The sequence below is a fragment of the Ceratotherium simum genome, chromosome 23 (genome assembly GCF_057802395.1).
Source record: "Ceratotherium simum simum isolate JZ-2026a chromosome 23, ASM5780239v1, whole genome shotgun sequence".
NCBI lineage: Eukaryota > Metazoa > Chordata > Mammalia > Perissodactyla > Rhinocerotidae > Ceratotherium > Ceratotherium simum.
Genome location: NC_141922.1, coordinates 27360052 through 27387683, shown reverse-complemented (window position 1 = coordinate 27387683; position 27632 = coordinate 27360052). Strand labels below are relative to the sequence as shown.

At 35.3% G+C, this 27632-nt stretch overlaps 1 protein-coding gene across 4 annotated transcripts in view; it reads right to left on the bottom strand.

Annotated features, from left to right (window-relative positions):
* CSMD3 (CUB and Sushi multiple domains 3) overlaps positions 1-27632 on the bottom strand; it is a 1195693-nt gene that overhangs the window by 670219 nt on the left and 497842 nt on the right. For all 4 annotated transcript variants that reach the window (XM_004431279.3, XM_087447535.1, XM_004431280.3 and 1 more), the window contains one exon: positions 317-441. In XM_004431279.3, coding sequence (XP_004431336.2) covers positions 317-441 — 125 coding nt within the window. The remainder of the gene's footprint in view (positions 1-316; positions 442-27632) is intronic.

Genomic DNA, 27632 nt, shown 5'->3' with positions numbered 1-27632 from the left:
TATCCATATCACCCATACGAATGCCCATACAGGGAAATTTGTGATTTAAAAAAAGGCCAATAAAGTTTCCATTGCCTTGTATTATATATTTTATGCTCCAATCCAATGAGACTGGGGACTTCTTGGGAGACTAACACAGTGGTTCACATATTACAGACTTTCAACAAATGTTGTTAAATACATGAACTAAACGTTTCCTTAAAGTAAAGACTGAATTTCACTTCAAAGATTTAATTGAAATTTATACTCAATGGAACAAAGTTCAAATTATTAAAATGTAATTGAGAGTATTTTTATTTTAAAGACTTTTCTTTACCTTTACATACAGGCCTGTGATCACTCCAAGCAGCAAAGACTTCAGCTATCCGTTGACAGGTGATGCTCTTAGCACCCTGTAGGACATAATCTTCATCACAAGAAAACTGCACTGTCGATCCAAGGCTAAAATTGAACAAAGGATTAAAAATGAAGATTAGAAGCATATAAGGTAATGAATGATTAGGCTCCCACTTCTACTGGCAATTTCCAATAGGCCAAAAATGTTCCATAGTTACAAAAAGTACCTTTCTACAGGGAAAAAAAAAAAAACGAAAATGTGACTTGTACAAATATATAATAAAAGTCATAAACAGATGAATCTACTGTGAGTTAATGAAGACACTAGTAGGAATGGTACAAAGCTGTCATCAAGTTTAATTATCTTGTTATTGGTTGTAAAAGCCAAGGTTAAATAATTGACTAAATTTCCCATTCTATGTAAGTGGTAAATGTGAAGCAAAAAGTGGGCTTCCCAACTTGAATCCCAGGACTCAAGGGGTGTGTATTCACACTATATTACAGTACTCCTCCAGCGGGTATTTATATGTGTATTTATTTGGACATATATTTGCACATCCACATGTATATGCACATATATATAAATTAATATTTAGGACTACAAAATTGTGCTGATTTTTTTCAAATAAAATTCATCCACCATTTATTATTTAACCTATTACAATTTGGATTTTGCTTCCCTTTCCACTGAAAGTGAAGTTACTAAAATGATCATTTTTTAAACTCTTAATTGCTAAGGGTAATAGATGTTTTTCTGAAATAAAAGGCTGGCCATGCTTTTTTCTTTCTCAAAATCCTTAAACAGCACTCACCAGCAAAATAATAATAATAATAATAATAATAATAATAATAATAATAATAATAAAGTCCAATTTCATTAACATGGCATAAAAAGCTTTCTAGCAGTAAATCCCTACCAACTTCTCCACCTCATCTCTAACCCAGTGCCACACATGGTCAGTACCTCTAGCAGCTGACCGTCTCTGCACATGCCATGGTTTTTGTCTGTCTGCACTGCTCTCCCTGCCCCCTCTGCCTGGAGGGCATCACCTGCCCCCTCTCACCCAGCCTGTGCCTGAACAGCTCCTCTTCAGCTCCCTGAGCTTGTCATGCAGGAGGATTACATGATCACATTTGTGTTCTAAGGAGATCTCTCTGGAACAGTATGGAGGGCAGTTTTAAAGGAATATTAATTAGAGAAAGGGAGCCAGTAAGAAATAATTCCAATAGTTTAGGCCAAAGATTGGCAAACTAGGTCCTGCAGGCCAAATCTGGTTCACTGCCTGTTTTCGCCCAGCCCAGGAGCTAAAAATGGTCTTTACGCTTTTAAACATTTTTTAAAAATCACAAAAAGAATAATATTTTATAAAATGTAAAAAATGTGTTAAATTCAGATTTCAATGTCTACAAATAAAGTTTTATTGGAACATAGCCACACTCTTTCATTTACATTTTATCCATGGTTGTTTTCATGCTACCATGTCAGAGTTGAGTAGTGGCAATGGAAACTACTTGGCCTACAAAGGATAAAATATTTAACTATTTAACTCTTTATAAAAAAAGCTAGTCAACCTCTCTGGTCTAGGCTAAAGATGACAAAAGACCTGAACTAAGGGGTGGCATGGCAAAGAACAGAAAGGCATAGTATAGGGAGAAACCTCTAGGTGTTAGAATCTACTCTCCTCTGGAGGCATTTTCTTTTATTCTCTCATTCTTTCTTTTTAAAACTGGTTTTATTTTAAATATAAAACACATCCAGAACAGTGTACAAAACAAAATGCACATTTCAGCAAATTATCATGAATTAGACAGCCATATAACCAAGAAATAGATTATCTTCTGGGACTTCTTAGTGACTCCAAGTTTTATTTAGACTACCCTGTAGCCTGAGCAGCCTTACAAGTTTACCTGATGATCTATTCTCTGCCCTTTCTTACTTCCCCATCTCAGTAAAGGGAAACTCCATCCTTCTAGTTGAAGCCCCAAAACCTTGGAGTCATTCTTGACTCATCTCTTTCTCTTACTTTTCATATCGACCCCATTGAGAAAATCTTGTTATGAACACTTTCAAAATCAAGAACTTCACATTTCTCACCTCTACAGTGTCACCACCCTCACCTGAGCCACCATAATTTCTCCTCTATGTTATTGACAATAGTCCTTTTTGCTATCTTGTTGGTTTCCTGTTTCTGTTCTTGCCTCCCTGCAACCTATCCTCAAATAGCGTCCTCAACAATCTTTTTAAAAGACAGTTCAAATTATGCCCTTCCTTTGTGTCAAATCTTCTAATGCTTGTCCATTTCACTCAGAGTAAAGGCAATGCTTATAATGGCCTTGCTGTGGCTTGAACACATTAAGCATGCACTTGGCTCAGGGTCTTTATATTTGCTTGCATATCGGTCTGGAAAATACTTCCTCCAGGAGTCTAGATCTGTTATTTTCTTCACATGTGACCTTATCATAAGGCCCTCCTTGAATGTTCTTTTTAATACAGCTACTCCTAACCCATAATCTTTGTGTTATTGCCTATACACTATCTGATGCACTGTGTATTTGTCTACTTATTGTGTCTCTCATCCCGTTAGAATATGTTGGAAAACATATTCTACTGTATAGTAAGTTGTTAAATACATAAATATATATTTTTTGAGAAACATCAAATAAATGCTATCTTTATAATATAAATATTTATAATAAAGATAAATATGTATCTTTAATAACGCAGATTTACTGTCTAAAATGGCCTAATCAAGAGATATCACATCCTTATTAATTGGACAAAATTATTCTTGGGTAAGATACTCTCTCAAGGCTATTTAAATTGCTTATAATTCACATGCACTCACATCCCACTACCTGATACATTTGCTGTGTTCCAGCAACAGCAAGGAAACTAAAATGATTACAGCACAGCAAATGAGGGAGGCAGCAGCATGAAATTAAGCTAAGGAAACAATCAGAGATTGGGGACAGATCATTTACCAATTGGTAAGCCATGGTAAGGATTTTAACCTTTATTCTGAGAGAAGTGAGCAGTTATTGTAGGACTGTGAGCCAAGGGAATGACATTACGATTCTTTATGTTTTAAAGTGATCGTATTGGCTGCAGGGCGAAGGATAAACTTTAAGGGGGCAAACGTAGAAGCAGGGAGTTTGGTTAACTAGCTGTTGCAGCTATCCTAGTTCTCATGGAGATGATATGATGGTGACTTGTCCTAGGGAGATAGTGGTTAGAAACTAATGATGGTAAAACTTGAAAACAAAATAAGGCCTTAGTATAGAGCCTGGTCCACAGAAGTCATTTTAATTACTATTTTCTCGTTAACTTAATGAGTTAATGATTCTGTCAAGGTCACTGTATTTGATCACAGATGATCGTGATATTCTATTTTAAAAAGGCTCTTGGTGTTAATGTAATAAATTGCGTCTCATTTAAGTAACAAGTGTTTGAGCTTGTTTCTTGATTATAGTAAACTTATTCACTGAGCCTGGAGAGAGGCAATTGGTAATAATAGACATCTAAGTGCTTTGCTACTATACCAAAGACAGCTAGTGATGGTCTCTGAAGTTTCTATCCTTCCCCCCACCCAGAGATTAACAATCCCAGTAATTTTTTCTCCAGTTAATAATGCTAAAAGGAAGTAATTTCGAGCTGTGGTTGACAATTTAAGCTGTAGAGTCAGAGAGATCTTTTAAATCCTAACTGTTCCCTTTCCCAACTTTATGGCTTTGAGAAAGAAAAAATCTTTATAAGCCTGAGCTTCCTCATCTGTTGCGATCATGTAATGAAATATCATTTACGAAGTACACAGTGCTGAACACGTATCTGGCACTCAATTACTTCTCTCAGTCACGGAAATAATTGTGAAAGTTACTAATTTCTCCCTCACTATTAAAGGAAGCACTGTTGTTGGGCATTCTGCAAGCACCTCCAACCAGGATCACAATTACACTTTAACATATCCTAGACCAAAAATATAAAAGTGCAAAACAACACAGAGAGGGCAGAAATCAAGGGAATAAGCAGTCTTTTCAGTAGAATCCAGGCTTGATTATATCCAGGAAATGGTTATCTTGAACAAATGCACTGTGTTTACATTTTATGAACTGCATTAATATTTGAATCAAACAAACTTTACAATGAAGTTTCATTAAAAATATGTATTTCTAGGAAAGTATCTAATTATACTGAAGTGACAATAAAGGAAGACAATCTGTAACCATTGTAATTTCTATGTCAACACTGAAGAGACATCTGCCCTGCCCAGCTAAATGAAACCTTCCACTTTAGTAGGTTACTCAATCTGATAGAACATTTGAAAATAAAGGATTGAACACATTTTTAATTTGAAAGTATCAGTTCATCAAGCGTATGATATGCAATGACATAGTTTGGAAAACAAGTATTGAATCTTCACCATGATTATGTTGCCCCATGTGTAAGCGCTATTATCTTTTTAAAAATTATGGTTATTACTGCAAAAACACACTATAACGTCAAAGTTGCCACTGAGAGATGAATTTTTCAAAATATATAAATTTTTTCCTATTTTAACCCAACAGCTAATATAATTTTATTTTTCCAAATAAAATACAAACTCATACAGATATATGGAAGGACAAATGGTGGTGGTTGGGTCAGAGACAAGGATTTAACAAATAAGGGAGCAAGGGATCTTGACAGCATTATATCAAGAGTGAATTTGTATTTAAGTATTTTTTTTTGTTTAGTTATTACTTTTTGGTTGATTTAAAGGTCCAGACAATTTCCATACAGATATAGAAATTCCTCACTAAGGCAGATGTATATTTTTCAAAATTATCACTGTACAAGTAGAAATTATCCAGGCATCAAGGATGACCTAAAAGTTAAAAATTGCACGTTAGAAATTCTGAGGTTAATTTTACCAAAATGAGATTTAGAGTAGGAAATTTTTACAATATGATTGTTTTCTTTTTAAAATTACAGAAGTTATTTGTGATTATTGTAGAAAATTTTGAAAATGAAAATTAGAAAAAAAAAGTGAAAATTCCTTTAAGTTCTACAATGCTAACGTTTTTAATCTAACTCCAGAATTTCAGTTCTTTTCCTATTCATTTTCATTCTCTCTTCCTTCCTCTTTGTAAAAACAGAGCAAGTGTCTTTCTTTATAAAAGGGCTATTTCTCCACCTGGTTTTGGATTCAGTACATCTCTCCTTCTCATTACCTGTACCATTAATTATTCTTTCTCTCTCTTCAATATTCAACCTCTCATTTTAAGCTGGAAGCAAAAGTTATGGTATTAACCCATTTATTAGGAAGTTGTAGATATTAGACGTTCATACAATTTATTCTATAGGGATGATAAATTACCTTATTTTCAAAATATGTTGTTTTCATTCTAAATTATATTGATAAGCTTTTTAGATAATTAAAAGATTTTAAACTCATACCAAACTTTTCTTTAAAAATAAAAGAGCACCATAGTCTTTTTATACATATTGCTCATTTCATTGTCCTTATAAAATTAATATCATTCCTTTCCAAAGATAGTATCAGTAGAATCAAGTCTATGCCAAAATGCAAGAAAAATCCAGTTCAGCATTCACGCACCTTCACATTTTAGTCTCCTGATCTACTGCTTTTTTTCCACTATTGGTTATGATCAGTTTGGATACTGTTCCTGAGCATCTTGGCTTGTGCAATTTTAAAAGTCACGCACCATCTCAATCAATATTGAAACCAACTACTACCCTCTTAATCTCCCCATACTTGGTCTTTTGTATACAACTTAAAACATACCTAGAAGGTGATGTTGCTACCTGCCCCACCTCTCCAGCACTTCATTTCACTTCAGCTTAAATTCTATTACCAGAAGTAAATCCTTCCTATGGTTTTATTTCATATATTTATAGATTTCTATGAAACAACACAATAGGTTGAGAAATGTATCAATTCCAAATGGGGCAATATCCTGGAAAAAGGAACAATCCCAAAGGAATAGGTTGTTCAGAAAGAAACACAAGAGCACTAGGCAAGCATAATATTACTGTGGATTTTCATATGTGAACAGCTCTTCATTAAATAGCTAACTAAGCTAAAAGGAAAAACCATTGGGGCCAGCCCAGTGGCGCAGCGGTTAAGTACGCGTGCTCTGCTTCAGCAGCCCAGGGTTCGCAAGTTCGGATCCTGGGCACACACCGATGCACTGCTTGGCAAGCCATGCTGTGGCGGTGTCCCATATAAAGTAGAGGAAGATGGGCACGGATGTTAGCCCAGGGCCAATCTTCCTCAGTGAAAAGAGGAGGATTGGCATTGGATGTTAGCTCAGGGCTGATCTTCCTCACAACAACAAAAAAAAGCCATTAAAAAGTTATAATTCTATACCTTTGGAAAAAAAGGATAATGCATATTATCATGGAACCCTTTTAACTTTGAAAATAAATTGTGGTTAACACTTCAGAATTCTCAAAAAATTCTTGCTATTGTACCTGATAAGATTCCAAGATATTAAAATTCAGTACAATTATGAAAAAAAATCACAACTAAAGATTTTATTTTTATCTTGATATTTGTTTCTTTTTTTGGAATCTGTGAGATAAATCCTTGCCACTGGGTGCTTTGGTTTCTGCATTTTGTGGGGTTTTTTTACATCTTATATTCAACAATCACCAGATCAAATTTTGTGTCTTGATTGAGCATGGCTTTTTCAGAGATTTTCAATCTTGGATAACCACAGTGTTTTACATTACAAGTGAAGTGCCTACTGTACAGATCCAAAACTGCGTTATACAGCAAGAGAAAGGCACATAGTAGGATAATGATATTCTTTGATGGAAAAAAAAGAATAAATTAGTAAATAATGCTTTTGAAGGTTAGTAGTAAAAAGAGTTAGGAAACAGCATAATATTCAGAAAAAATTCAATATACACACACTTAAGTGAGAAAATAAAATTTATGTAAAACTCAAAACAAAATTTTTTTTTTTTTGTGAGGAAGACCAGTCCTGAGCTAACATCCCATGCCAATCCTCCTCTTTTTTTTTTTTTTTTTGCTGAGGAAGATTGGCCCTGGGCTAACATCCATGCCTATCTTCCTCCACTTTATATAGGATGCCGCCACAGCATGGCTTAACAAGTGGTGCGTTGGTGCGCATCCGGGATCTGAACCGGCGAACCCTGGGCTGCCGCGGAGGTGCACGCACTTAACTGCTTGGCCACCGGGCCAGCCCCCAAAACGAAAACTTGTATCCTGTGATAGAAGTGTTTATATGAGATAGGAGCTAAAATTATTTGAGAATAATAAACTTTTAAAATAGTATTAATTGAAAAGCTATAATACGTTTGGCATCATTTTTATCGTTATAACCATAAAAAAGAGAGTGGTTGATAGGATTGAGTATTAGAATCAGATTATATAATCCCCACAACTCAAAATGTAAAATAAAATTAGTGAGAAAACTAAGGTCTGATAAGTTTTAATGCTATGGTGTTAGGTTGGTAAGCATCCCAATGGTTTTCATCACATGCTGTTTTGAAGTTCACATGTGGGCATATCTATAAAATATGCCTCCTATAGGCATAATCATAAAATAAGGCAAGGTTAACATCACATTCTTGACATATGAGCTCTAACTGACCCACTACTAGTCTACCCCTCCTTCCCGCACCCCTGCACTCATATTAGCTGTGAATTAAGCAATGCAATGAAGATAACCATATTTGTCTCTAATTTTTCAAAGCTTAGGTTATTACCAAATTTTGATATTTTAATATTAGTAACCAATTAATTGTAAAAAAGCCCTCAAATGACTGTGACCCCGTGTTTAAAAATAGCTGTCATAGAGGAATAAAGCAACCGAAGTGGAGGTGTAAATAGTTAAAGTCACATCCACCTCAGAGTAAGAAAACATTCCGAGGCGTAGACAAATTGAATCTTGTGATACATGATCTAAGGCATAATATTCATATACACGAATGTTATAAATGATCCAAGGCAATCAAGTCTTCAAAAAATCTTAGAATAATTTTTAAAAGAAGATTAAGAATTATTAAGAATTACTATTTGAATAGGGCATTCTAGTTTACAAAGCACTTTCCTGTATAAAATCCCATTTGGTCTACTCTTGTAGCAGTTACTGTGTCACTTATTCTGCCATCAAAGTAAAAATATGCAAAAGTAACCCACAAGGCACTTTGTGGGTAATATTTAAGCGTAAAGACTAATACACAATGCAACCACTTCATTGTGAACTGCTCAATGTTTTAAAGATTGGAAGGACCACTTAGATTGAACAATGACTACCCATATTTAATATTTATACCTTAAATCCTATATGGAGATGCTGACAATTAATAATAAATTATTGCATATGTCAGTAACGCAAATTTGGCATATTAAGTTGCTACTGCCATATTAAACCTGTAATATAAAATAAATTTAATTTTAACATTCAGTTTATCAGCATTATAGCCCACTGAGGAAAATTTGAAATAGATTGGATTGGATTGTCTCTAGGTGCATTCTAGCTGTAACATTTCATGAATCAATCTGCTTTTTATTAACGAAAATCTGCCAAAACAAATATACCTCAAATACTTCAACATGTTTTAATGCTGCTACGCCTTTTTAATAAATAGTGTCTAACCTTAAAGTTAGGTGTGTTTAACTTTTAAATCATTCTTATTTAACATAATGACTGTGCCAAAAGGCAATTCCTCCAATATGTATATTATGAAAACTATATTATCCTAATTAAAATAACTTTGTAATTAATGTCTCCCCTTGCAGTAAAAGTACCTTTCTAGCATAAACAAAAACTAAAACTGAAAACAAGAAATAGTGCTTTAATAAATGATAAACAGTCTTAGTATCGGCTTTCTGAAGTCCAAAATAGGGATTGGGGAGTAGAGAGTGACATGGAAATTATTAAATCACCTCTTAGGTTTTTTTCCCAGCTATAAAATTCAGGAAGATTATAAGAATAGATAATGTACTAAAATACAAATAGTTGTATAACATATTATTCAGTGTGTTTGACAATAAAGAATATCTTTATAATTCAGAATTGGGCTATGGATTCTCTTAATTTTAAAAGAAAAATAAGTCCTAGGCTTTCTACAACATACAATGAACAGTTCAAAATTTTCATTGCAGCTCTGCTAGCTATCACAATGTATCTGACCATGATTGTTACAGAAGACAGGGTCCTGTACGTGCCATCTTTCCACTATGTCTGCACCATCTCTCCATCAACTACTAGGTCAGTTGGAGACCATAATGCTCAAAACTAGAGAAATACAAATAGAGGGTCAAAGTGGTTCCCTGTATGTCAGACTTAGTGAGTTCCAAGAGTATGAACTAGTTAAGGGTTAAAAGATGGTTTTGTCCTTGGAGTAGAAAGTTGGAAGCTGAGGGAAACCTAAAAGACAACCCCACAGAGAGCAGACAGGTATACAGAGGTACACTAAAGGGCTGGGCAAAATGGCAGAGACGTTTAATGAATCACTGGGATACAAACTGAAGACTGTAAACTCTTAGAGGAAAGGATTATGTCTTACTAATCCTTTTATCTCCTACATCTGGAGTCTAGCCCAGTGTCTGCTACTTAAGTACACAGGAGGTATCTGCTGAGTACAAGAGTGAAAGGAAACGCTAGGATAAGGCATGCTAGTTTAGATGTAGAGCCTAGAGAGATTTGCTGATGTTCTGCAGTATAGTTACAAATACCTTATTGTTTGTCTGGATTCTGATAATGGATGGAGAAGTAGCTGGTTCATGCAACAGCTCTCACTAAAATACAAAATAAAAGGGCCTGCATTCATTTTTATTGTAGATTTTTTCTGCCTTTCCTTACTGGTTAAAATTGCAAATCCCAGACTATGTTGAGCATATCTGCTGCAGTGAACGCACAGGTGGCTGGAGTGTACTTCAAATTTTTGAAGGAAACACAGACATCTATCATATACTGTGCAAGCCACTAGCTTGAGATAGTTCACAGTTTCAACATTAGATCACTGTGTTTCTTTCAATGACATCTTATCGTTGTGAAGCTGTATTTTCAGCAGTTGCTGTGATAAAAAGAAAGTACCACACCATTTCCTTGTGAAACAGGAAATGAGAGTGGTGATATCCAATCTGATTCCAAGGTTTGAGAAGTTGTGCAGTACACAATAGCACTAAATTGTTAGAACATAAACTTGTAAGACAAAACTACTTAATAAATGGAAGTGTTAGGTATTTCTTTGGGCCTGGGGAGCCATGAAAAATATGACTGAAATAACTAAAGGCACTGTGATCCAAAACAACTGGGAATTTCTTGTGCTAAAACATTATACTCCATATTATAAGTATGTTTCTTCTTGTATAGCAGTGTTTTTCAAAGTGCATCTGGGGCCATCAACATTGTAATCCCAAGGGGTTGGGTTTTGTTATGTATTCAGACACACTGTCCATACCTCAATTGCGTGAAAAGTGAAGCTCAAGAAACTGAATTTTTATACTGAAATTTTTAGATGATTCCAATAAATGAAGATGTTTGAGAATGAGTAACTTAGTAGTTAGCTGGAAGTATGGGTCAGGTGAGTCCAGCAATAAAGCAAGCACCTAGTCTGATTATATCTTATAAATAATAGCTATTATTGAATATCATGTGGAAAGCTCTACAGAGGTTACGTATTGTTTTCTGGAGAAAGTATGAGATCTTTGAAATAGAAAGTAAGGGTCACTCATGGTCTGGCTACTTCCTATCACTTTCACCTTATCTTCTACAATATGTGCACCCACCTCCACCCTGGCAACCTACCTGCCCCCTCCCATGCACACACACCAAGCCGTCGGTCTAGATATGCATTTATTCACCCATTCACTTGCAATTTTTTTTTTCTTTCCTTTTTAAAGTGTACAGTTTACTGGGTTTTAGTATATTCACAAAGTTACACAATATCACCAGTATCTAATTTCAGAATATTTTCATCACCCCCGAAAAAACCCCATATCCATTAGCAGTCACTCCTCATTACCCCCAGAGGTGGCTGACCCAGCTAGTGGAGTGTGGAGAGGACACTGGCAGGGCACCTGCTGCATCTGCTACATGTGGCTTCAACCTCCTTCTTATAAATCTGTATCTCTAGCCTTAATCTCTTTCTGTAACCACTCGAAATGTCCCAGAGAAAGATCACAAATTCAAAGTGTCCCAAACTGAACTCATCTTTTCCTTGAGACCTATTCCTCTTCCTGTATTTCCAATCTTAGTGCATAGTACCACCACCTATTTAGTCATTCAAGACAGAAACTTCCATACCTGAAAACATTTATTCATTAACCCACTTATTCAATATACATTCAGTAAGTGTTTACATAGGAGTTACAATCTCAAATGTCTTCTAGACAATCAAGGCCAAAAATTTGATCGTGAATAGGTGAGTATCTGCTTAATTAAAGCCATTTATATTCTAAAAGGATTTTTTTTCTTTAAATACTATGCAGGCCCAACAAAATAGAAAGCTTGCTAACCATGATTATTGCGATCTTTGATATGCATTAGGTACTATGCAAAGGGTATACAGAGAATGCCACGTTGAAAGAAGACACGAGACTCTCCTCTCAAAGAGTTTATGGACAGATAGGGGGAGATAAACAGGAAAAATGAATTGTGGTACCATATTTTAACTGTGGAGACTGCTATGGAAGAAAAAAAGCACCTAATAAAGTCTGGTTGGGGTTGAAACCTGAGCTTAAAACTGAAGGTTGAGGGCTGGCCCTGTGGCTTAGCGGTTAAGTGCGTGCACTCCGCTGCTGGTGACCCGGGTTCAGATCCCGGGCACGCACCGACGCACTGCTTCTCTGGCCATGCTGAGGCCGCATCCCACGTACAACAACTAGAAGGATGTGCAGCTATGACATACAACTATTTACTGGGGCTTTGGGGGAAAATAAATAAATAAATAAAATTATAAAAAAAAAAAAACAAAAACAAAAAACTGAAGGTTGAGCAGATACAACCAAACAGAGAATGAGAAGAAAGACATTCTATGTAAAGAATGCAGCACATCAAAATTACCAGGGATTACAGGCATGATAGATTCTGGGAACAATAACAGTTGAATATAGCAGGTCTATTCAGTCTGTGTGTGGAAGCATGCATGTGGAAATGGAAGTGGAAAGTGGGAGTGGGATGGATGAGCAATAAAGGATTACTGATATATGAGATTAGAGAACAAAATTAAGACTAAATCATAAAAATCCTTTTTAGGCTGTATATATCTGGCAGACTCTATCTGTTCCCTTTCAACAACTATCTCCTACCCATTAAACAGAACCCTGACTTATTGGGGATATGGGTAAATGTTCTTCATTTCCATACCAGCCCCAGAGAAGACTCATGTTTAGTTTAAACCAGTTATGTTGATCTCATTCCACTAGGTTACTGATTGTTTCAAAGGCGTGCATCTTAACCATTTCTGGCTAATGGAAGTTGGCTAAAGACTTTTCTTCCTGAACAAAAATACAAGGCTTCAAAAAGAGAAAACTCCTTGCCATTGTTAGCCCTTCTTCCTGCTTTAAAAGAGGGACTGGTATCTGGAGCGAGAGTAATAGCAGCCGTCTTGCCATCATGAAACAATCAGCATAAGACTCAAAACTAATATGCTAAGAATGATAAAGAAAAAAGATAGAAAGAGGCTTGGTCCCCAATGGCATCACTGAGCAGCCAAACGCATGCCAGAAAGTACTTCTTCTGGTCTTCCTGTTATTTGGGAAAAATAAAGCTTTATTTGTAAAATTTCCTTTGGGTATTCCCTTACTTGCAATAGCTTACATAAAAGGGTTTAGAAGCTACCTTATGGTATACTGCTTTGCTTTTCCCTTTTTGTTTTGTTTAAAATTACATGGCATTTGTGGAGTGAAGCGTAAATCATGGTGCTATTCCATCAACTGGGAATGTATCCCATTCCCTTGTCTACTTGGCATTCTCCTCTTTGGGCTTCATCCACCACCCTGCTTTGTACTCACATTCAGCAATACAAACTATCCCTGAATATGCTGTATGGTATAGAGCTCTGCGTCAGTGCACATGCTCGACCCTCATCTTGAAATTCTCTCCTACTCTTCCTGTCTATCTGGAAAACATCTATTCATTTTCATAACATGGTGAAGACGTCATCTTCCTCAGATGGCTTTTCTGGTCCTCCTTTCTCCAGCCCCCAAAGAGTTAATCATCTCTTTCTCCATACATTAGATATATTTCTCTAATTGTATTTATCACAGTGCACTATAATTTTTTGTTTCCATTTTTTTTCTATACAATTGAAAACTCCTTTTTCATCTTTGTATCTGTAGCAATTGACACAATGCCTGGCACATGGTAGGCATTCAGTAAATGTTCATTAAATTGAATGACTTACAACGTCTGTAGACTTAGCTCACTTTTACAATCTGTCCTCTTCTTTCACCTTTAATTCTAAGTACTTTGGAAACAGGAATATAGAATATGGATATTTAGGCTCACTGAAAAAAAACTACTTGAAAAATTTATCTAATATGAGATCTTTATAATTCTAAAATATATATGATATAAGTTTGTTTTGTATACTATTGAATAGGCTGAACTCATTATGTCAGCTGCAACTATCTTGGTCTCTGGAGCTAGGCCAAAAAAAATTTTCTTTTTTAAACCACACATTACAAGCATGGGAATAAATAGGTAAACAAGACAGAACAGGTCCTGTTCTCACGAAGTTTACATTCTAGTGGAAAGAGACAAACTGTACCAGTCAGGGTCTTGATGAAAAGCAGAAATCACACTAGGCCTTTCCATGGGAGGAAATTTAATACAATTGATTATAGTTAGGCAATGAAAGAGCTGAGACACTTGAAAAATAGCATGGTACTCAGAAATTAGTGCACCTAGAACCCAGAGAATGGATTTACTTCGTTAAAAAAACGACAGTTCTGTTCAGACTACCATATTCAGGAGCTAGAGCCACCCAAGGCAGAGAGAGAAGTAGACAACTCTGGATTCTCCCTGATTTACATCTTTCAGTTTCTTGCTTGTATCTATGAATGGCCAAAGTCAGCAAGAATTCTAGGGAACTAAGCCTACAAGGCTCATTCCCTGACTCTCTCCATGATAGCAGAGAAGCGAAAGTCTAGGAAGCGATTTGAGAGCAATCAGGCCAAAGATCAGCATAGAGAGAGTAAATAAATGAATAAACAAGTAGAGTAGTATCAGATGACAAGTACCATGTAGGAATGATATGAGTGATAGAGTGAGAACAGGGTTGAGGAGTCAGAAAATGGCTCTCTGGGAAGGTTTCCTATAATCTGACATCTTAATAACAATGAGACAGTTACAAGTAAAAGGGATCTGTCAGAAAGGGCTCCAAGTAGGAATGAGCTAGATAAGCTTCAAAAACAGAAAGGAGGCCAAGATGGCTAGATCAGAGTGGCAGATGGGGAGAATGATTTAAAATGAGCTCAGTGAGGAAGAAACACAACAGGTTCTGTAACAGTTATTTTTAAGAATATCAATTTTATCCTAATTGCAAAGAGGATCTCAGTGGAGTATTTTAAGCAGAGAAGTGATGTGACCTGATCTACGTTTTTGAAAGATCGCTCTGATTGCTGTGTGGTGAATGCATCATAAATGACAATAGTAGCAGAAAGATCATTTAGGGCTGTATTGATGATTCGAGGGAGAAATGACAGTGGCTTGAATTAGAAAAGTTTTTGTTTTTTTTTTTCCAATTTAGGAGTAAATTTTTGTTGTGGTTATTTATCTTATTTAAACCAAAAAAATAATAGTTCACCCATTTCTCCCATCTTGCACCCCCTGACTCTGGCAACCATCAACCTGTTCTCTGTGTCTATGAACTTAGTGTCTGTTTTTTATTTTGTTTTTTGATTTAGATTCCACATATAAGAGAGATCATACAGTGTTTGTCTTTCTCTGACTTATTTCACTTAGAATAATGTCCTCAAGGTCCATCCATGTTGTCACAAATGGGAAGATTTCATTCTTTTTCTATGGCTGAATAATATTTCATTGTATGTATATACCACAATTTCTTTATCCATTCATCCACTGATGGACACTTAGGTTGTTTCCATATCTTGGCTATTGTAAATAATGCTTCAGCGAACATGGAGGTGCGTATATCTTTTCGAGTTAGTGTTTTTGTTCTCTTTGAATAAATACCAAGAAGTGAAATTGCTGGATCATATGGTAGTTTATATTTTTAATTTTTTGAGGAAACTCCATACTGCTTTCCATAGCAGCTGCACCAATTTACATTCTGACTAACAGTGCACAAGGGTTCCCTTTTCTCCACATCCTTGCCAACACTTGTTATTTCTTGTCTTTTTGATAATAGCCATTCCAACAGGTGTGAGGTGATACCTCGCTGTGATTTTGATTTGCATTTCCCTGATTATTAAGGATGTTGAGCAACTTTTCATCAAATTGTTTTTTTGGTATTGAGTTGCATGAGTTCTTTATATATTTTGGATATTAGGCCCTTATCAGATATATGATTTGCAAATATTTTCTCAGTAGATATTCAGTAGATAATCTTTTTCATTTTGTTGATGGTTTCCTTTACCCTGCAGAAGCCTTTTACTTTGATGTAGTCCCACTTGTTTATTTTTCCTTTTGTTGCTTTTGCTTTTGGTGTCAGATTCAGAAAATCATCACCAAGACCTATGTCAAGGAGCTTACCATCTATTTTTCTTCTAGGAGTTTTATGGTTTCAGGTCTTAAATTCAAGGTTATAATCCATTTTGAGTTACTTTTTGTGTATGGTGCAAGATAGTAGTCCAGTTTCATTCTTTTGCATGTGGCTGGTCTATTTTCCTAGCACCATTTACTGAAGACACTGTCCTTTTCCCATTGTATATTACTGGCTCCTTTGTCATAAATTAATTGTCCATATTTGCATGGGATTATTTCTGGGCTCTCTGTTCTGTTCCATTGATCCATGTGTTTGCTTTTATGCAAATACCACATAGTTTTAATTACTATAGCTTTGTAATATAACTTGAAATCAGGAGGAGTAATGCCTCCAGCTTTGTTCTTCTTTCTCAAGATTGCTTTGGCTATTCAGGGTCTTTCGCTTTCATACAAATTTTAGGATTGTTTGTTCTATTTCTGTGAAAAATGCCATTGGAATTTTGATAGGGATTGCATTGAACCTGTAGATTGCTTTGGGTAATATGGACATTTTAACAATATAAATTCTTCCAATCCATGAGCATGAAATGTCTTTCCATTTATTTGTGTCTTCAATTTCTTTCATTAATGTCTTGTAGTTTTCAATATACACTTCTTTCACTTCCTTGGTTAAATTTATTGCTAGCTATTTTATTCTCTTTGATTCAATTGTAAATGGGATTGTTTTCTTAATTTCTCTTTCTGATAGTTCATTATTAGTACACAGAAATGCAACAGATGTTTGTGTATTTATTTTGTATCCTGAAACTTTGCTGAATTGGTTTATTAGTTGCAACAGTTTTTTGATGGAGTCTTTAAGGTTTTCTATACATAATATCATGTTATCTGTAAGTAGTGACAGTTTTACTTCTTTCTTTCCAATTTGGATGACTTTTATTTCTTTTTCTTACCTAATAGCTCTGGCTAGGACTTCCAATACTATGTTGAATAAAAGTGGCAAGAGTAGACATCCTTGTCTAGTTCTTGATCTTAGAAGAAAATCTTTCAGCTTTTCACCATTGAGTATGATATATATGTTAGCTGTGAGCTTGTCATATATGACCTTTATTATGTGGAGGTTTGTTCCCTTTATACCCTCTTTGTCAAAAGTTTTTATCATAAATAGATGTTGGATTTTCTCAAATGCCCTTTGATTCATTTTGAATGAATTTTGATTCATTTGAGAATGAATTTTCTCAAATCATGATCATATGATTTTTATCCTTCATTTTGTTAATGTGGTGTATTGCATTGACTGATTTGTGGATACTGAACCATCCTTATATCTCTGGAATAAATCCCCACTTGATCATGATGTATGATCCTTTTAACGTACAGTTGAATTTGGTTTGTGTTGAGGATTTTTGTCTTTGGGTTCATCAGAGATTATTTGCATGTAATTTTCTTTTCCTGTGGCATCCTTGTCTGGTTGGGTATCAAGGTAATGTTGGCCTCATAAAATGAGTTTAGAAGAGTTTCCTCTTCTTCTATTACTTTGGAAGAGTTTGAGAGGGATTAGTATTAATTCTTCTTGAATGTTTGGTAGAATTCACCAGTGAAGTCGTCTGGTCCTGGAATTTGTGAGGGGGTTTTTGATTACTGATTCAATCTCCTTACTAGTAATTGGTCTGTTCAGATTTTCTATTTCATCATGATTCGGTCATGGTAGGTTGTACATTTCTTGAAATTTATCCATTTCTTCTAGGTTGTCCAATTTGCTGCTATATAATTGTTCATAGTAATCTCTTATGATCCTTTGTATTTCTGTGCTATCAGTTGTAACATCTCCTCTTTCATTTCTGATTTTATTTATTTGAGTCCTCTCTCTTTTTCTTGGTGAGTCTAGCTAAAGTTTTGTCCATTTTGTTTATCTTTTCAAAGAATCAGCTCTTAGTTTCATTGATCTTTTCTACTGTCTTTTTAGTCTCTATTTCATTTATTTCTGCTCTAATCTTTCTTTCCTTCCTTCTACTAACTATGGGCTTCATTTGTTCTTCTTTTGCTGGTTCCTTGAGGTATAAAGTTAAATTGTTCATTTGAGACTTTTCTTGTGTCTTAAGGTAGGCATTTATTATTATGAACTATTCTTTTAGAACTGTTTTTGCTTCATTCCATAAATTTTAGTACGTTACTTTTACATTTTCATTTGCCTCAAGGTATTTTTTTATTTATCTTTTGTTCTTCTTTGACCCATTGGTTGTTCAGTAGCATGTTGTTTAATCTCCACGCATTTGTGAATTTTCCAGTTTTCTTTGTGTAATTAATTTCTAGTTTCATAACATTGTGGTCAGAAAAGATGCTTGATATGATTTCAATTCTCTTAAATTTATTAAGACATGTTTTGTGGCCTAACATATGATCTATCTTCGAAATGTTCCATGTACACTTGAGAAGAACACATATCCTGTTGCTTTTGAATGGAATGTTCTATGAATATCTGTTAAGTCCACCTGGTCTAATGTGTTGTTTAAGGACAATGTTTCTTTATGGATTATCTGTCTGGATGATGTATCCATTGATATGATTGGGGTATTAAAGACCCCCACTATTATTGTATTGTTGTCTATTTCTCCTTTTAGGTCTGTTAATACACGCCTTATATATTTAGGTGCTCCTACGTTTGGTGCAAAAATATTTACAAATGTTATATCCTTTTGTTAGTTTGACCCCTTTATCATTATGTAACAGCTTTCTTCACCAGTTATTACAGTCTTTGTTTTAAAATATTTTTTATCTATAAAAGTATAGCTACTCCAGCTTACTTTTGGTTTCCATTTGCATGGAATATCTTTTTTCATCTCTTCACTTTCAATCTGTGTGTCTCTACATCTAAAATGAGTCTCTTGTAGGCAGCATATAGATGAGTCTTTTTTTTCTTTCTCCATTCAGCTGCACTGTTTCTTTTGATTAGAGAATTTAGTCTATTTACATTTAAAGTAATTATTGATAATTATGTGCTTACTGCCATTTTGTTAATTGTCTTCTGGCTGTTTTTGTAGTTTCTCTCTGGTCCTTTCTCCTTCTCTTATTCTCTTCTTTTGTGGTTTGATGGCTTTCTTTAGCAGTACGCTTATATTTCTTTCTCTTTATCTTTTGTGTATTTACTATAGTTTTTTGCTTTGTGGTTACCCTGAGGCTTACACATAACAACTTATATCTATAACAGTCTATTTTAAGTTGATAACAACTTAAGTCTGACCCCATCTTAAAGCTCAACATTTTTATTATTCCTCTCTAGGTTTTACATTTTTGATGTCACAGTTTACATTTTTTATCTTGTGTATCCCTTAACTAATTATTATAGTCATAGTTATGTTTACTATTGTTGTCTTTTAACCTTAATACCAGCTTTATAAGTGACTAATCCACTACCTTTACCATATATTTACCTTTCCAGTGAGATTTTACCTGAAAGAAGTTCCTTTAACATTTCTTGTAAGACCAGTTTACTGGTGATGAACTCCTTTATCTTTTGCCTGTAGAGAAAACTGTTTATCTATCCTTCAATTCTAAATGATAACTTTGCCAAGTAGAGTAGTATTGGTTGGAAGTATTTTTTCTTTTAGCACTCTGAATATATTGTGCCACTCTGTTCTAGCCTGCAAAGTTTCTGCTGAAAAATCTGATAACAGTCTTATGGAGGTTTCCTTGTATGTAGCAAGTTGTTTTTCTCTTGCTGCTTTTAATATCCTCTCCTTGTTTGTAACTTTTGACATTTTAATTATAATTTGTCTTGATGTGGGTCTCTTTGAGTTCATCTTTTTTAGAACTCTCTAGGCTTTCTGGATCTGGATGTCTGTTTCCTTCCCCAGATTAGGAAAGTATTCAGCCATTATTTCTGCACTTAATATTTCAGCCCTTTTCTCTCTCTCTTCTTCTGGAAACATGTGCATGTTAATCTGTTTGATGTTGTCCCATAAGTCCCCTAAGCTATCTGCACTTTCTTTTTCTTTCTTTTTTCTTTTTGCTGCTCAGATTGGGTGAGTTCTACTGCTTTGTCTTCAAGTTGACTGATCCTTTCTTCTGCTTCATCTAGTCTGCTGTTGAACTACTCTACTGTATTTTTCAGTTCAGTTATTGTATTCTTTAGCTCTGTGACTTTTATTTGGTACTTTCTTATATTTTCCATCTCTTTGTTGAAGTTCTCATTGCATTCATTCATTCTTCTCCCTAGTTGGATGAGCATCTTTATGACCATGACTTTGAACTCTTTATCTGGTAAATTAATTATCTCTGTCTCACTACGTTTTTGTTTTTTTTTTTTTGAGGTTTTATCTGATTTTTTCATTTGGAACATATTTTTGTATTTTTTCATTTTGCTTGACTCTCTATGTTGGTTTCTATGTGGTAGAAGAAAAGAACCACCTCTCCTAGTCTTGAAGGAGTGGCCTCATGCAGTAGATGAAACTTACCATTCAACCCTGCCCCAGCTCTTGGTTGTCTCTCAAACCTTTGTGCTTGTCCAAGTAGCCTTTTATATTTTTAATAGCTCCCAGTAGTTGAGGATATGCCAAGACCTGTCAATGTCCTGAAGGGAAAGATCTCAGCACCTAGTTTCAGGCTGACTGGAAGACAGACCCTCAGGCAGCAGCTTTTAAAATTATGCAAATTTACACAGTCCTGTGGAACTGCAAGCATATGTCCTACTGCTAACCCAGCCCAGGAGATCTGGAGGTGTCCCCTGGGCAGCAGTTGTGAAAATCAGGAGTCAAGAAAAGTGTATAAGCTCTTTTCTGGGAGATACTGACAAGCTGGAGCAGGGCAGAGGGAGAAGACCAAGATGGAGTCCACAACCTATGTTCCTTGAGAACAGTTCCACAGGCCATTAAATATGTGCCAAACCTAAAGCTTGCTCCTCAGGCTGAAGCTCCAGGACAAGCAAAGTGGCCTCCTTCACGAAAGACTGGGAATGTGCCTCAGTGCACTGTCTTTGCAGTTCCCTGGGGGTGGTAGCCTGCCAAGAACTGTCTCTCTAATTGCCACAGTTCCATGGGACCCAGGAATGCAAGGCCCCCTGGCCACGAAAGCTAGGTGATCAAAGGGTGTCCTCTGGGTGACAGCCACAAAAACTGGGGCACCAGACATAAAACCAGGGCACCAAACACATATAAAGCTCTCCTCTAGGAGACACTGGTACTCTGGAGAACTGCAGAGGGTGAGTGCAAAGATAACACCCGCCTTCCAATATCTCTAAAAAGGATTACGGTCAGCCCCAAATGTATGACCCCTCAGGCCAAGGTCATGATAATTAGCTAATATGCCTCCATCACAGAAAGATTGAGCTCCTGGGTCTGTTGCCTCCTGCTGTGCCCTGGGAGGGGTAGCTGTTTAAGAACTGTTTCTCTGTTGGTTACAGTCCTATGGGAGCCACAAGCATAAGCTCCACTAGCCACCAGAGCAAGGCAATGTAGAAGTGTCCCTGGGTGCCACACAGGGATATGAGCTCCTTTCTGGGTGATGCCAATTATTCCAGTCCCATGGGGCCAGAAATGCATCAAAAATGATTTCCTAAATGCAGTTTTTAATATATTTCTAAATATCTATATTTTAAACTTTAAATGTCTATATTTAAACTTTCAGTGAAAGATTACCGTGATTTAAATTATTTGTCGTCTCTAACTGTTCCTTGCATCACCTTTTCTTTTTAATATTTTTACCATAACATTGCAATAATAGCATGTTTTTCCTCTCCAATAATGAAGAGACCATGAGGATAAAATAGAAAAAGTATAAAATGCTAAGCTCCTCAGAAGGTGTACACAGTGTAAGTACTAAGGCTTGTCATTCACGTTATTTATTTTCTTTTTAGATTGTCTACCCATGTTGAATATTTTCTTTAGTCTTATGTTCTAAATGTCCTATCAGTTTGATAACATAATTGTAGTAACTTTCAAAAATCTAGTCCCACTATTTCTTCTATATATTTACATAACTTAAAATAGATTTCTTTTTTAATAGGAACTAGTTTTAATGTGGTAATATTGTCCTGAGCAGTCTGGGACCCAAGCAACCATAGAACATTTATGGTTTCATTACTCTTTGTTTTCAGACCTAGGTAATATGTCTTTTAAGGAACCTTCTCAAAGACATCAGAAACAGCTTTCCATAAGGACAATAACAGCTTATTGTTAGTTACTTATTTACTTATACAATTACTTATACAATTAAGGTAAGTCTTAATTGCATTGGTCTTAAAACATAACACAAGAGGAAGGTTGCAGTGTAGGTTTACTCAAATTCAACCCAGCAAGATTTTCTTAGGCATCTAAACTGTTTTTGGCTTGCTGATAAAAAAAATAAGAAGGTATCTGCCTTCAAGAAACGGAATTAAATTCTAGTATGGTGATAAGAAAAGCACACAAGTAAATATCATTCAAGTCATATGAGCCAAGAGAACATGGATACAAGTTATGGGAAACCAAGGAAGATGAAAATCCGTTTTAAGACTGAATAGGATTCGTATAGACAAACATTGGCAGGATCATATTCTAGGAAGAGAGAATAGCATGTGCTATACTACTGAGCTGATAAATGGTGGAGGCATTTGCAAGAACAGTTTGCCTTAAGCAACTGGTTAGTTTAAGGGAATAGTATTTTTTTTGTCTTTTTTTTACATTTCTTTTAAAAAATACACACCATATAATGAAATGATTTATTTTCTGTGAGAGGCACGTTTAGCATTCTGTAGCACAATGTGGCTGAATTGGAAATATAATGTTAGAAAGTTAAGTTTGAACAGTATTAAGGAAGAATTTAAATGATAGAATGCAAATGCATAAGCAAGGGGAAAAGAGCACCAAATTGCAAGCCATAAGCACTGAGTTCAAGGTCTGCCTTTATTACTACTAAGTGTGGAAACTTCTGACATCATCAAAATAGGAATATTTACATGTACAATGTTTTAATGAATAACAAACAAAATAATGTTTGTGAAAGTGCTTTTAAGCTAACATATACGTCTATATGTGATAATTGATATTATATCATTTCTTAATTCTATGAAGAGATACGAGTTTTTTTCTTTTCTTTTTTCTTTTTTTTTTTTTGAAGATCAGCCCTGAGCTAACATCCGTGCTAATCCTCCTCTTTTTGCTGAGGAAGACTGGCTCTGAGCTAACATCTATTGCCCATCCTCCTCCTTTTTTTCCCCCCAAAGCCCCAGTAGATAGCTGTATGTCATAGTTGCACATCCTTCTAGTTGCTGTATGTGGGATGCCACCTCAGCATGGCCAGAGAAGCGGTGCATCGGTGCGCGCCCAGGATCCGAACCCGGGCTGCCAGTAGCAGAGCACACACTTAAATGCTAAGCCACAGGCTGGCCCCTAGATACGAGTTTTTGATCCAGGGATAATATAGCAGTAGCTGTGTACTAGGAATCTTTATCTGAAAGCCAAGTGTAATAGACCTTGCAATAGAATAGGAGAGTATTGCTGTTGTACAAGTGAGAAGTTTTAAGGGTTTAAAGTAAGATGGAAGCACGAGAATTGAAGAGAATTAATGAGACTGAAGAAGTAGAATCAATGGGTTGCAGGATTTGGAGAAAGAATGAAGATTTTTAAATCTGAATTCATTGGGAAAATCATAGGAAAATCAGGAGGAGAAAGGAAAGACAGGTAATCTAGCTTATTGAGCTCTACTTTACCCTGAGTACTTTATTAGTCAATTTTACGACTGTTAGATAATCTAGTTCTTCTCTGTAGCAGTACAGTTTGCTGCTACTCTTTCCATTTTTATTGAAACAGAAACAGAACTTTGGGGAGAATAAATAGCTTCTCCAAGTCAAGTAATAAGAGTGACAGGATTTGAAATTACGTCCCTTTGATTCCAAATTCCATGCTCTTCCACTTGTAATGATGTATACTTGTTTTGGAGGAAAGACTAGTTCAATTTTTAAAAAGTTAAAAAGATCCAAATTTCAGAAAAATGAAAATAATAAAGATCTGAGAGAAATATGAAAAGTCATGATTATTAAAGCCTTCAGAGGTGATGGCATTCCTAAGGCAGAATATATAGTAGAAGAGGCAAGTTTTGAAGATGTAGCCCTTAGGAATGCTTATAGGGAATGGGAGGAGAAAGAAAAGAGTGAAAAATGAGTGGTCAGAATAAGTAGACTCATAAAAACCAAGATATTTCTCAGTCATTGAAGCCAAAAAAGAGGTTACAATGGTGACAGAAGGTTCAAGGGAAATGAGGACTGAGAAAATTAATTTAGGGATGAAGTTATTGGTAATCTAAGAGATGACATAAAAAGTCACATTACAAAATATTAGGAAATAGCTGTGTGCTAAAGAAGGAAGTGCCACAAGTATAGGCTATTCTTTAGAAGACATTTGTGAAGTGAGGATAGACAAAACAACTCTGGAAGCTTCTATCTATTAATTGTCTCTTTGCAATTACCAAAATAAGACATACAAATGAATATGCTAGCATATTTAGGAAGCTTATGTTAGGAAAACAGGCGAAGGTAGGTCCATATTCAAAAGTGTAATGGATTTACATCATGATAGTCAGCTTTTCCTGACTATGGTAGTGTTTTAATATTACCAGATGAGACGCATGTTCCCTGCTGTTTCACTACTGTGATATACCAGTGTTTTAATAATCCAAATGAAAACCCAAATTTTGGAGCCAACATTATTCTTTGCTCTGAAGGGGAAGATAAATTCATGTCCCTGTCTGGTGGCATCCCTTTAAAAGCAAGGCATCAGACAAGGCCTTTCCTACAGAAGGAAAGTCTGCGTTAAGTTAAGGATCCCAGAAGTTGAGCTTTCCCAAGCATTTGGTTATAATTTTAAGAGACATTTGAATTTTTAATTTATTTTTCAGCATTGAAGCTGCTGGCAGCTTCCACATCTCCTTGGCAGCATTTCTCCCTCTAAAAGCCTGTTATGCTTCATAGGCATTTCAAATTAGAAACAAAGCTTTTAAGATTTCAAAACACAGCTGCTGGGACTCTCACCTTAGAGATTAGAGCACAAAATTGTAAGCAAAATATAGCAAGTCCCATAAAATACCTTACTTCTCCAAGGATTTTCTTATGTATTTCTTCAGGGATTATAAAAATATTGATTATGTGCATACGAGAATGTTTCTGTTTTAGCAACTGCTGCCTATAAGTCACTTGGTTTATGATGAGTTTGAAGTCCTGCTATAAGGTCATGTGATCAGAGAAATTATTGGAAAAATGCTGAAGCTGCAGTTTTGCTGTTTTAATCAATTCAATTCATTACATTTATTGAATTCCCTTCTTCAGGCATACAGAAATATGAATGATCCTATTTCTGATTCCAAAGATCTTACACTTAAAAAAGTTTCTAAAAGGCAAGGAAAGAACATTGTAAGTACTATAATGAGGGTACACACAATGCTAGGGGAGTTAAGAACCAAATTGTAACAGATTGAGGAAATAAGAAAAGCTTTATGAAGGAGGATTTTGAGTGAGTCCTTGAAGAATGTGTAGGATGACACAGATAAAAATGCTGGAATAGAACATTCCAGCAAGAAGAAACAACAAAATCAACTGAAGTCAGGAAAACTCAGAAACATTTGACATAAACTATGTGGAGTAATTCGTCACCATAAAAACTGGAAAATAAATCTGGCAAGATTGGATATATTTCAAGGTGCTCTGAATGCCAAAATTGAGTAGTTTGTGTCTAAGTAGGCCACAGCAAAGTTCTGTTGGTGTGTGAGTCGGAAAAACACACTATTGCAGATGATGTCTGGAAGACCAATGTGACAATAGCACATAACATGGATGAAAAAGGGAAGAATCTGCAGCTAGTAAAGCTGACACTGCAATTATCTAAAAATATAAAAATAAAGGATGAACTAGGATTGTGGCCATGGAAACGGAGATGGGGGAACTGTTCTTATCTGTCAAAGAATATATCTCTCTTAAAAATTGAAATATCTCTTTTCCCTCTCTCTAAACTTCTCATTCTCAGTGATTACTGCCCTGCTAGGAGAATAAAAAAAAAACAACTAAATGTTCGAGGTTGTTATATCAACATTCTAGAGAAGTATTTTGAAGTATTTTAATAACTTTATAGTTAAAATAACATATGTATGTGTTCATATATATATATATCACTTGGTTCAAAATATAATATAAAATCACTTGTATGTCTTTATTTTTCATTTTTAATAGACTTTATTTTTTACAGCAATTTCCGGTTTATAGAAAAAATGCACAGAAAGTACAGAGGGTTGCCATCCTCTCCTTACCGCAACACACAGAGTTTCTTCTATTATTAACTTCTTGCCTTAGTGGGGCACATTTGTTACAATAGATGAACCAAACCAATATTGATACATTTTATTAATGAAAGTCCATATGTTATATTAGGGTTCATTCTTTGTATTCTACGGGTTTTGACAAATGCGTAATATCATGTATTCACCATTAAAGTATCATACACATTTCAGTGTCCTAAATATGTCCTGTGCAACACCTATTCATTCCTCACTCTCTTCCCTGTGAACCCCTGGCAATCACTGATCTTTTAACTATCTCTATGGTTTTGTCTTTTCCAGAATATCATATAGTTGCAGTCATACACTATGTAGCCTTTGCAGACTTGCATCTTTCACATAGTAATATACATTTATTTAAGGTTTCTTTATGTCTTCTCAGATCTTACTAACTTCTTTCTTTGTATTGCTGAATAATATTCCATTGTATAAATCTACCACAGTTTATCATCTTAAATACTGATCTGGTTCCAATTCACAACTTGGTTGTTCCAATTTTTGGCAATTATGAATAAAATTTCTATAAACATTCACATGCAGGTTTTTGTGTGGACATAAGTTTTCAACTCATTTGGGTAAATACCAAGGAGTGAAAATGGTGGGTTGTATGGTAAGCCTGTGTTTAGCATTTTAAGAAACTGTCAGGATGTCCTCCAAAATGGCGTTACAATTTTGCATTCCCACCAACAATAAATGAGTTTCTATTGCTCCACTTCCTCACCAGCTTTTGGTATTATCAGTGTTTTGGACTTCGAGCATTCTGATAGCTGTGTAGTGGTATCTAACATACACGATGGTGAGCATTTTTTCATATGCCTATTTACCATCTTTAATATCTTCTTTGGTGACAGGTCTTTTCAGATCCTTTGCCTATTGTGTAACTGGGTTGTTTGTTTACTTACTGTTGATTAAAAAATTTTTTGGATACAAGTACTTTATCAAATATGTGATTTGCAAATATTTTCTACCAGTCTCCAGCTTGTCCATTTTTTTCCTTATATCAGTATCTTTTGCAGATCAGCACTTTTCATTTTAATGAAGTCCAACTTATGAATTTTTTTCTTTCATGGATTGTGCTTTTGGTGCGATATCTAAAAAGTCATCACCAAACTCATGGCCACTAGAAGTTTTCCTATGTTATCTTCTAGAATTTTTATAGTTTTGCATTTTAAATTTAGATTTATGATCCATTTAGAGTTAATTTTTGTGGAAGATGTAAAGTTTGAGTCTAGATTCACTTTTTTGCATGTGCATGTCCAGTTGTTCCAGGACCATTTTAAAAAAAAAGGATGATCCTTTCTCCATTGAATTGTCTTTGCTTCTCTACCAAAGATCAATTGACTATATTTGTGTAT